The 12,500-nt window shown below is 44.8% G+C and overlaps 1 protein-coding gene across 1 annotated transcript in view; it reads left to right on the top strand.

Moving 5' to 3' along the window:
• Positions 1-12,500, top strand: part of Dscam1 (Down syndrome cell adhesion molecule 1) — a 365,478-nt gene that overhangs the window by 193,080 nt on the left and 159,898 nt on the right. Inside the window, 2 exon segments of the mRNA XM_086548222.1 lie at positions 3,891-4,066; positions 5,225-5,363. Of these exon segments, the coding sequence (XP_086404348.1) occupies positions 3,891-4,066; positions 5,225-5,363 (315 nt within the window).

Raw genomic sequence — 12,500 nt, 5'->3', positions numbered from 1 at the left:
AGAAGAGGAAAGGAAGAAGAAGAAGGGAAAGGATAGAAAGGGAAGAAATGTGAAAAGGATCGGAAGGGAAGAATAAGGAAGTGGAGAAGGGAGCGAATGGGAAGGGAAAGAAGGATGGGTTAGAAGGAAAAGGGAGCAGAAATAGGGAAGAGGGAAGAAAAACTAGGAAAAAAAGAGAGCAGGAGAAGAAAAAAAGGAAAGCAAAGAATAACAAAAAAGTGACGTCCAACACAACAAACAAACATATGAATGAAAAAAAACAAAACAAGTCAAATCAAGTCTGAGGAACGCTCTTATTTTCTTTTCTTGTACATATTTCTTTTCTCTCCCTTCCTCTGCAGTCTGCATCTCCCCCTCCCTCCCCTCCCCCCCACACACACCTGCCTAGCCGCCGTGGGTTATGGCTCCCTTGTGCACGCCGAGTTTTTATCGTCTCGCCACAAGTGCCTCCCAACGCCGAATTTAACCTCGGCACTTTGGCCTCTCCTCCCCCCTCCTCCCCTCTTCATTCTTTCCTCCTCCCCCCCACCTCTCCCATCCTACCTCCTCTCCTCTCTTCCCTTCATCCTACGCTCACTCTCCCTCCCTCCCTCCCTCTCTCCCTCCCTCCCTCCTTCGCTTCCTCTTCCAAGGGTTTGTAAAATATGGCATGGCGTGGGGGTGTGGGGGTTGCTGGAGCGTGACCTTTCTACTTCATGCGGCGCCTTTCGAGTCATCCTTTCGTGAGGGCTGGAATGGGTGCATGTCCTTTCATCCTGTGCGGGACACAACGATTTTTTTCATTTTTCACACTTTCCTCTCTCATGTTTTACTTAATTTTATACACACGCGCGCGTACACACACACACACACACATAAACGCACATATATATATATATATATATATATATATATATATATATATATATATATGTATATGTGTGTGTGTGTGTGTGTGTGTGTGTGTGTGTGTGTGTGTGTGTGTGTGTGTTTTACATATATATGTACATATATATATGTATATATATATATGTATACATACATACATACATACATAGCCTATCAAGATTTCCACGTTACGACGTGATTCTTAGAACCGCATATCACCCCACCCCCCTCTGCCTCCACCTCCCCCTGCACTTTGCACAACATCCTGCGAGCGGGCGCCCTTGAGGGCTAGCCCAACGGATCCGCCACCTGCCCTGAGTGACCTTCCTGGGGTCTACCAAGGGCGCCTCCCCATTCCCTGTGCTGCGGTGGCTCGCAAGCTGAACCGCTTGTTAAAGAGTACTGCCGATATTTATAAACGTTTTTTTGCCGTTGGTTTGTATGACGTGATAGACAGAGAGCGAGTGAAGGAGAGAGAGAGAGAGAGAGAGAGAGAGAGAGAGAGAGAGAGAGAGAGAGAGAGAGAGAGAGAGAGAGAGAGAGAGAGAGAGAGAGAGAAATGGATTGCATTGAAACTCGCTTTGCCTCCCTCTCCCGGTCCAAGTGCACCGCATCCCCGGGGAAAGGAGAAGGAAACGTTTTTCAAATTTGCAAAATAAAACAGGTCTCGGAGGATATGGTTTAGCAAGATGGAATTCAGTAAATACACAAATTTTAGTGTTTAGATTTATGTTCATATAGATATCTATCGCTAAAATCGTATATGTATGGGATAAAAGTGTTTGTAAGTATGTATGCGTATACATACCATACATACATATCTATCTATTTCTGTCTATCTGTCAATCTATATGTGTATATATATATATATATATATATATATATATATATATATATATTTATATTTATATATATATTTATTTATTTATATATGAACATACAAATACACATTATTGGAAACGTCCATCGTCGTTTTGAATCCGAGAGCAACTCAATCAGCGTCTTCCTGATGTCTTTCCAAGGCGCGCGTCGGCCAGTCGCTCTGGTCTCCGGGCATCAGCTGCTCGTCCGCTTAACATGCTCGGCCAAGACCCTCGCCACTCATGCAATCTCTTACAACAAATCTTGCCTATTTTACTTTCGTAGAATAAAGTCAGACTTTTGTGGATAGCTTGTTGGAAATCGGGAAGGGAAGGAATGCTCGGATTTTAATGTCATTTTGATTATAGTTGATTATTAGAATGTGTCCGTTCTATCGAGGTGTGTTCGGCACGAAGACAGGCAGGTGGAAGCGTCACCTGCCACAGTCAGTACCATCGCGACGCAAGGATGGTTTTAAAAAGGCAGCCCTTGCACGCCATCTGTTGCTCCACGTCCAGAGAACTATTGTGGTTTATTGTTTTCTTTTAATCACACGTCTTAAGAAAATCAGACTGACTCTCGCTGCAACACGGTGCAAAATCAAGTGACAGCATGGTCGGGACCATCTGATTTGCCTCCGATTCAGAGTTATCGTACGCATGGCAGGAGGACGGCAGGTGGTGGCGGGGCTCCGAGGAGGTCAGACACACAACGCCGCCGAAAATCGGCCATGAATACAATAACCGCCAACCGCCGCGCAACAACGATGAGCGGTTCTCATGGCGCCACGTGGTTCCCTCATGGCGTTGAGGATGGCGCTGGCGGTGCGAGGAGGGTGAGGGTGGAGGGAAAGAGTGGGGGGTGTTGAGGGCGGAAGGACTGCTGGGGGAGGGGGAGGGGGAGGGGCAGGAGAGTAATCAGCTGCGATTTCTGGTCTAGGGACAGAGGGAGAAGGGAAGGGGGAGGTGTAGACATTCGTTTTATTTTTGCTATGTTCATATTTAATGTTATTGAAGCTTCTTCTTGAGGATGATTAGCATTTTTATCACCATCGTCACCACATAATCTCCATCACAATCTGTCATCATCACAATCCTGATATTATTTTTTTTATTTATGATTGGTTGAAAGTTCGGTACATGATAATGAGTCCTGTATATATTAAAATTAAAATCCCCCTGGATGAACTATTGATATATTTATATACTATTTTTATTTCTTGTTTGTTTCACTGTTTTTTTCAACTTACCAATAAGCTATAAATGCAAATGCTTCATAGACATTCATTATAACTTTCAAAAGTTAATATAATGAAGAGATGCGAGATAATAACACACATCCTTGCTTTCTCATTTGTTTTGTTTATAAGACTCTTTGTATTGGTAATCATTCTAATGAACTGTATGGTATTGAGTGAAATACTAATTAGGTTGTGAGGTAAATGGATGAATTGAGAACGTAACGAAGTCTTGGACTTGGGTGAAAGTCGATAGTCCTTTTTTTCGAATGAGTGACAAGGCTAATAGTATAGGGTAATTTGTTCGAAATTCATTACACAGGAGTTACAATTAACGCTTGTTGCGCGCGCCCGTGCACACACACACACACACACACACACACACACACACACACACACACACACACACACACACACACACACACACACACACACACACACACACACACACACACACACACACACACACACACACACACACAAATGCACAGAGTTGTTTGAAGTTGTTAGATTAATTATTTACAACCGCTGAACAGTTTTACGATTCCCAGTATGGTTTATGACTGGTAATTCAATTCTCTGTGGGCATTAGAGTGGTGTTTGTGACAACAATTAAGATGTTTTTTCTGGAAAAGTAATTTATTTTTTACTATAGTTCATAAAGTTTTTACGACTGCTTAGTTTATGATTTATCAGTCTGATTTACTTCGTGAGGCAATTCAGACTAAATTTGCCTATTATTATTTTTATTGTTATCATTATTATTATCATCATTATAATTGTTGCTGTTATTATTGTTACTACTATACTACTATCATTACAATTAACACTTATACTCCTACAATAACTACTACGACAATAACTCATTATTTTTAATAAAGTATTCAACCACCATTAACACCACTTTTTCCCTTGTTCTCCCCAGCGGTATGTGATGAGAGCGGCCCCGTCATCGTCGAAGAACCAGACAACCGCGTAGACTTCAGCAACTCCACCGGCGCCAACATTCACTGCTCTGTTCGAGGACGACCTACTCCCACCGTCGTATGGGTTCGCGCTGAGAATGGTTCGGCTATCGGTGTTGTTCCTGGACTCAGGATGGTGAGTCTAACTATCTGGTTGTACTCTCTTCTCTCTCTCTCTCTCTCTCTCTCTCTCTCTCTCTCTCTCTCTCTCTCTCTCTCTCTCTCTCTCTCTCTCTCTCTCTCTCTCTCTCTCTCTCTCTCTCTCTCTCTCTCTCTCTCTCTCTCTCTCTCTCTCTCTCTCTCTCTCTCTCTCTCTCTCTCTCTCTCTTCTCTCTCTTTCTCTCTCTCTTCTCTCTCCCCCCCCTCTCTCTCTCTCTCTCTTCTCTTCTCTCTCTCTCTCTCTCTCTTCTCTCTCTCTCTCTTCTCTCTCTCCTCTCTCTCTCTCTCTCTCTCTCTCTCTCTCTCTCTCTCTCTCTCTCTCTCTCTCTCTCTCTCTCTCTCTCTCTCTCTCTCTCTCTCTCCCTCCCTCCCTCCCTCCCTCCCTCCCTCCCCCCCATCCCCCACTCCTTTTCCCTGTATTAGCAAATATATTTATGCACTGTTTGACCTTGATAAAATAAACTCAACCCCCCTGATTTTCGTACCGCACTAACCCATTTACACGCAGCCGTACACAGACACCCTCGCACCTCCTGTAGGCGAAGATAACAGAGTTTTTTTTTATCAGTGCAAACCCTTAAGCAGCTGGTACTCTCTGGGCATTTTCGTGGGTTTTAAGAGCGTTGATAATACGCTGTAGCTCTATCACTCAGCTCTGGCCACTTCATGTCTGTGGCCACTTACCGTCTGCAGGTGCTTTACCTACTGGCAGGCAGCTCGGGTTTATTTTAACCTTTTCTCTTGCTTTTCGGGGGATATGGTCAGGTCGTTTTCTTTGTTTTCGCTTGTTCTTTGCTCAACGTTTGGTTTTAATTGAGTTTCTTTTTTGCCATCGTTTGTTTCTGTATTTTTCTCTTTTTCTCTATTGCTTGTTCAGATGTATATGTATTTTTCATTTTGATTAACTCCTCCCTTTCCTTTCTCTCTAATGCTTGTCTTCGCATTATTGGAGCACACAGTGACGCACGCAAGGACACCCGAGCACACACACACACACACACACACACACACACACACACACACACACACACACACACACACACACACACACACACACACACACACACAAGTTACTCCCCCCCAAAAAAATATCCCTCACCACTCACCCCCTTCTCCTCCCCCTCTCCCCCTACAGGTTTTGTCCAACGGCACCCTGATCTTCCCCCCCTTCCGCGCCGAAGACTACCGCCAGGAAGTGCACGCCCAGGTCTACCGCTGCCAGGCCTCCAACTCCCACGGCACCGTTCACTCCCGCGACGTCCACGTGAGGGCAGGTAGGGCATCCGACGCTGAGTTTTGTTGTTTGTTTTAAGGGGAGAGGAGGAGGTTAGTGGAAAGTGGCGTCTTTCTCTCTCTATGTGATTGGGTGTTTGTGTGTATGTAGGGGGGTGGGGTGGGGTGGGGGGTTCTGTGCGTGCGTGTGTGTGTGTGTGTGTGTGTGTGTGTGTGTGTGTGTGTGTGTGTGTGTGTGTGTGTGTGTGTGTGTGTGTGTGTGTGTGCGTGAGTGGGTGCGCGCGTGTGGGTGCGTGTGAGAGAGAGAGAGAGAGAGAGAGAGAGAGAGAGAGAGAGAGAGAGAGAGAGAGAGAGAGAGAGAGAGAGAGAGAGAGAGAGAGAGAGACGCCATTTTCCTTAGTTAGAAGTGTTGGCCGATTAATGAATCAAAGTCAAGAAAAAAAGAGACTTCTTAAAAACAACAACTAAGCAACAGTCTCCCAGGAAGGCTAGATAACTCTCTCCCTTATGATTAAACTCAGTAAAAAAGAACGACCCAAAAAAGACCATTTAGTCGTCTTAATGCGCTCCTAAAAGCCGGCACTGTCCTCGAGTCCCATCATGTGCGACAGTCGTGGAGGACGACCTAACGCGGCGTTTTACGAGCTCATGAGGGCGAGCGTAACATTAGTCGGCCATCACTGCCTTGTGGCACTCGGGGTGGGTGGGTGGGGGGGGGGGGTATTTCGTTGCGATGTTGGTTCTACATCTGTTCGTGTGCGGTCCTTTTTTGGTCAATGTCTTTTTCTCTTATTATTTGGCTAAGAAGAAAATGGTGAGAATTTTGTTATTCACTCCTCATATTCATTTATGTGATTTATTTTCTTTCACTTTATTAGAATATCCATCTTTTCCCAAAGAGAAATGTTGCAATGCTTTTGAAAGGAGCTTTGGTGTAGACGCTCACAAGTACAGATGTCAAGTCAACAATTTTACGGTTTGCTCGTGGAAAGCCTTCACGGTCTTGGTCTCTAGGAATGGGTAGAATTACTAGTCTTGTATTCAGAGTTGATGCGTCTTTTCAACGCATTGATGTACACAGTAATTAACATAATTAAGTAAGATACACACAGAGATTTCTGTTTCTATGCAATTTGAATGTACAGGTTAACATTTCAAAATAGGTAATAGGATAATTTATTAAAGTAGATAATTTGACTGTTGCTCTTCTTGCAAAAAGGTGCATCATGAATGTGTCTTGCAAGATAGCCAGTTTAGCGACTTCTTGCGAGCATTCCGTAAAGCGACGAACCCTCTTTAGTCAGGCTAGCTATAAGGTGTCACGCCGGAGAGGAACCATCAGCCGAAGCAACCGTCAGCACGCGCGGCTGTCGTAAAATTTCACGGAATTTCATGCTGTGTCTAATACCTTCGTCCTTGGAGAGTGTGTTTGTGTGTTCTAGGTTTTTGGGGGGGAGGGTGTCCTGGAGTTGGTGTATGTGTCCTAGTGAGTATGTCCTGGATTCGGTGTATGTGTCTCGAGGAATATGTCTTAGCTCTTGTATATAGGCGTAGGAGTATGGCCTGGCTTTGGTGTGTGTGTGTCCAAAGGAGTGTGTCCTGGGTATGGAGTATGTGTCCCTGTATTGGAGTGCGGCTGCAACCTGGGTGGGTGGGTATATCGTGAGGGATGTTTTTCCTTGATTCGGGAATAGGTTTTCTGAATAGGATAGGCGTGTGTGTCCTAAGGAGTATGTCATGAATTTGGATTATGTGACTATGGTAATGTTCTTGTCCTATGTTTGAGGTGCATCCTGGGTGGGAGTGTGTGTCAGAGGGAATGCGTTTCTTGATTAGGAACATGTATAGCTGGGTGATCGGGAGTATAGCGTTAGGGTATATCTTATATCTGGACATAGAAAGGGAGTGTGTATGTGTCCTCTGTCCTATGTGTCCCCTCCCAGACTGCGGGAGTTGCTGCAGCCTGTAATGGTGGTTAATGACCCATTGGGGCTGGCTTTGCTCAGATGCTGATGGTGTTTTAACTCGAGTCATAAGGAGAAGAGCGATGGTTCCTGTCCGGCTAGTGTAAGCTATTATGGCCCTTGTCCCCAGTGAATATAAGGGTCTCAGTTATCTATTTTTTGCACTTTATAATCATCGTGTTCACTCTTATGAATCTGAATATGGTGTTTAAAGTGTTTATGTTCGTAATTATTTGTAATTTCATAAATTGCATTCATCACATTTGCTATGTATCACGATTACTCTTCTGTGATGACATTAATTCATCACTTTTGATGTTTATTGAACAAAGTGTTCAAGGTAAGTGAACAAATATGTATACTATTCACCCACGTACTCTCCGCTCTTCCCTTTCTTTCTCTGGCCATTCGTCCTTTCGTTTGGCTCACCTGTTATCATTCTCCTTTTCATGCGCCATTGATAAACTTTCCATGACGTCATCACTATAAGAACCTGTGATGTCACTATTGCTTTAACCTGACATCACGGGTTGATCTCGTCTCCACTGGGGTTGTGATTCTCTCAAGCATCTCTTCTCACGTTATGCTTCTGAGAGGCTGCTGGAAGGCGGAGCAACTCTGTGTTATGTTATTATGCTGATTTTTTTTTTTGTTCACCCCAACTCCTATTTATAAGGACCATTGAGAATAGTTGCTTCATATTTTTCTCCTCATCTTGGTGGAAAAACATACTCTTATGTGAGAGAGCCATTTTCTCTTACGTTGGGACGGGTATTTTTTCCCTCCCCACCCCTTCCCCTCTCCCCCCCTCTTCCATCCTTGTCAATACCTTCCTGTTCTCCCTTCATTCTTCCCTCCCTCCTTCCCCTCCTCCTTCCCCTCCTCCCTCCCCCCTGAACACCCCTCTTAACCCCCTCCTCCTCTTTGAAGATGGCTGGAAAGATGGACAATTTATTATGTTCGCGCCAGTGTTTTAGGAGCGAGACCAAAGGAGGCGTCCGACACTTCAGGACGTGTAAAAATCCCGTCCCACAACCGGCCCTTGACCTTGCTTAATCTTCGGAAGGGTGTGGAGAGGGGAGCTAGGCGATTTAGACCTCGGCAGCTTTATAGACGGATATTTACTTATTTATCCATTTTTCTTGGTGGTGTATGTAGCAGACGTGACATTGGGTTTGAATAGAGATGCTTACAGGTACACTTGCTCCTGAATGGTGCCATGGCTGAGACGGAGGAAAGCTGACATTTTATGTTTAGAAAGAATTTGCTTGGTATTAGGGATCTCCTTTGCCCCTTATTGCCTTCGACGTCTGTACTCCTGATACTAATACATCAAGAACATCCATCTTCATCATCCCACGCTTCCCCCAAATCGATTTATTCTTGAGGTCAATGGAATGTAGAAAGGATTTATTTTTCCTCGCAAATAACATCTCGCTCGTGATGTGTGCTCAGTGGTGTCCCAGTTCTACCAGACGGAGGTGAACAACGAGCACGTCATCCGGGGCAACTCGGCCATCATTAAGTGCGTGATTCCGTCCTTCGTGGCGGACTTTGTCTCGGTGGCGTCTTGGGTCACGGACGACGGCCAGGACTTCGTGCCAGAACATGAGGCCTATGGTAATTTTTTTCCTCCCATAAAGGCGGTTTTCTTCGTAAATGGCACGTGTTTTTTTAATTGAATGTGATCTCCATTCTTTTCAGAGGTTTCTCCTTGTTCTTTTCCGTCTCTACCTTTAGGTTAGAGTGTTGCTTCGCTACGGCTTTCTACCCGTCTTCCCCCCAACGAAAGGATCCCCGAATTTCTCTAATGATTAAATGTTTTTTTCGCAACTCCCCCTCCCCTCCTTTCCCCCTCCCCTTCCTAGTGGTGAGCCAACAATACGAGACTGACGTAAACAAAGAGCACGTGATCCGAGGAAACGCCGCCATCTTTAAGTGCGTGATTCCCTCCTTCGTCGCGGACTTCGTCAGTGTCACTTCTTGGATCACAGATGCAGGCGAGGTCTTCTTCCCTTCGCAGCAATACGGTAATGAAGCGAGGGCGACGCCATTAACCGATTCCGGAAGGAACTTTAACGCTCACGTTTTTTTTCCTTCCAGATTTCATGGCTGTGTAGGCCTACGACATTCATCTACCTTTACGATAACAGATTTGATTTTCTGATTCCAGGACTGTACGTGCTTAATCGAGGCTATTAGCTGGTTATTGTCTTAATCAGCATTAAGGAATAGTTTTTTTTAAATCAAAATAATCCCCTTTCCGTGGAAATGCAAAAGCAAATAAACCGAAAATGATCGCAAAGGAAATATGGAGAGAAATGCCGTGCAGGAAGTGAAACAGATAACGGGAGTGATAAAAGACAGGCGCATGCAAAGGGCTTTCAGGAGCGAGCGTTTTCCAGATGAAACTTGCTCTATTTTTTATTTTTTTTAACGTGCATAAAAACAGGAATGATATGTGTGTGGCATATCTCTATGAATGCGTGTAGGAAACGCTTATCGATATAGAAGTGCAAAAACTAAGGATTTTTTTTTTTTTTCTGCACCTTTCACAGTTGGTTCCACCCGTAGGTTGTAAATAGATATGATTAGAATTAGAATAATATATATATATATATATACAGTATATATATATATAGAGAGAGAGAGAAAGAAAGAAAGAAAGAAAGAAAGAAAGAAAGAAAGAAAGAAAGAAAGAAAGAAAGAAAAAGAGAAAGAAAGAGAGATGGAGAGAAAGAAAGAGAAAGATAATATCAGTTGAACGACTGGGAGGAGCCGTGTGGCGTAAGATAATTTAGAGCAATTATTAGGGTTAACTTTCATGGCCAAAACCGAGTCCCTTATTTATGCAACTTGGAATTAATGATACGTTTCATACCATGACGAAGGGACAAGGGGACTCTGTGAAATTAGTACTTAAAGTCGAAGGGTTACTGCGGTCTTTTTTTGTGCGTATGTGTGTGTTGCGTGCGTGCGCGTGCATGAAGGCCATTGGGACGTAGTTCACATGCCTGCCGCGCCTGACGCCGCCCTTTCATAATTGAAATGCCTTTCTAGACCGCCTCTCCTCCAAACACATTCACTTGCTTTTACTGTGAGGGTGAATTTCACTAGTTTATTCTTAATTTATAGACGATTTTACTCGCTACGGCTTTGTCTCGTTTTTCTTTTCGTATTATTTCCCCATCTCTCTCTCTCCTCTCTCTCTCTCTCTCTCTCTCTCTCTCTCTCTCTCTCTCTCTCTCTCTCTCTCTCTCTCTCTCTCTCTCTCTCTCTCTCTCTCTCTCTCTCTCCCTCCCCCCCCTCCCCCCCTCTCTCTCCCTCCCTCCCTCCCCTTCTACGTGTTCCCCCTTTCTCTCTCCTCTTTACTTCATCCTCTCCTCTCCACTACTCACTCCTCCCTCCCCTCTCCCACTCCCCTCCTTCGCCCCCCTCTCTCGTGGGAGGAGAAAAATTCTCAGAAGCTTCCAAGTGGTGAGATGAAGATATTTCTCGGAGGCGACTGTGTCCAGAGGCTCTCCCGGCTTGCGGCGCCGTGGCTCGCAGTTCCCACACTCTAAAGGGGTGGGAAAAAAGTGCGTGTGGGTGGGTGGGTGGGTAGAGGGCCGTGTAGACGGGTTGGGGTTGGGTAGAGTGTTGTGAAGGATAAGGTTGGGGGTGTTGGTAAGGAGGGAAGATGGAAGGAAGGGAAGAGAAGAGCAGAGAAGGGAAAGGGAAAGGGAAAGGAAGGGGGGGAGGGAAGAAAAGAGATCGCATGACCCCTTGATATAACTTACTAATACAGTTCATAGGTTTTTGGCCCTGCGCCGAGGGCAATGGTGCCTTACACTTGCTTATACAGTCGGTCATTATGACTTTTTTGAAATGGCCGATTCGTTACTCGAATCAGCCACCCCAAACAGAAGGGGCATATGTTCAAGTAGCTATTTGAATCGACCTCCCGTGACCTCTCGCCTCCTTCAGGCTGTTTGGTGTGGCACAAGAGAGTCAATGTGACATGGCGGCGCCCTGGGGAAATGTCATGCCATTTTCCCGCCCTCGCCGTCGTGTGGAAGAGGCGCTCTTGGGGAATAGGGCTTGGGTTCTCTCTAAGGGGTAGGGGGGGTGATGGAAAGGGGGATGGAGATAGGGTTAAAGGTAGAGGGGAAGAGGAGAAAGAGGGTGAAAGGAAGGGAAAAATGAAATGAAAAATACGTTCACATGTTCGTATCATTATAGTTTTTAAACTTTATTATTTTTAATTTCTTCTCATCAAGCTCATCCGATTATCTATTCACATGATATAATTTATGATAACAACGATATATATCCACTTTCCCTGCGAGTAGCCAACCAACCTTGCAGCTTTAACACCTTCGAAGAGGGAATCAAGCCTGAACTCATCGTATCTAATTCCATTTTTCTCCCTGTGTTTTTCATTTTATTTAATAACCGTAATAATAACGATTGTATCCCCTTTCCTCCCCCTCCCGCCCCTGTAGTGGTCTCTCAGCCATACGATTCGGACGTGAACAAGGAATATGTAATTCGCGGCAACTCGGCCATCCTCAAGTGTTCGATTCCGTCGTTCGTCGCCGACTTCGTCTCCGTCACCGCCTGGGTCACGGACAAGGGCGAGACTTTTTATCCTTCTGAGAATTACGGTAAAATCATCCGAGGAGATTGCTGACGTCATTAGGATTTTGAGCCTCGTTTCTTATGGCTTTCAGGAGGATGACGTTGTTTCGTGCGTGTGGAAATATCGAAGGACATTTATTTATTTGCATTCTTTTTCCAGGGTTCGCCATTAATTAATCGTATTTTTGTCTCGATTGCAGGGAGTGCTTGAGCCATAATGTATTTTTCCCCTCTTCAGGCATTGATTAATGTTGTATTTTTTTAATTAATGAAAACTTCTTTCATATTCCTTTTGGGCACGCAATCGCCGTCATCATCATCATCATCAACATCATCATCACCATCATCATCATCATCATCATCATCATCATCATCATCATCATCACTGTTATAGAATCAGTAAAATGGCCAACTCTTACAAATGTTAGCCTTCCCTTCCATCTTTCTTCACATCCCGCTTGCACTGCCACCATCGGAATGGTGTCACGTGTAGCCCCCTCCTTACCCCATCATCCCCCTTCTCCTTTCCCTTCCCCTCCTCGCAGTTCGCGCTTCGAGATTATAGCGAACATGTGCTTATACATAAGATTGTTT

The sequence above is a fragment of the Penaeus japonicus genome, unplaced genomic scaffold (genome assembly GCF_977035675.1).
Source record: "Penaeus japonicus unplaced genomic scaffold, GWHDUDI00000001_assembly GWHDUDI00000002, whole genome shotgun sequence".
Lineage (NCBI taxonomy): Eukaryota > Metazoa > Arthropoda > Malacostraca > Decapoda > Penaeidae > Penaeus > Penaeus japonicus.
This window is presented reverse-complemented; position numbering and strand designations above follow the sequence as displayed.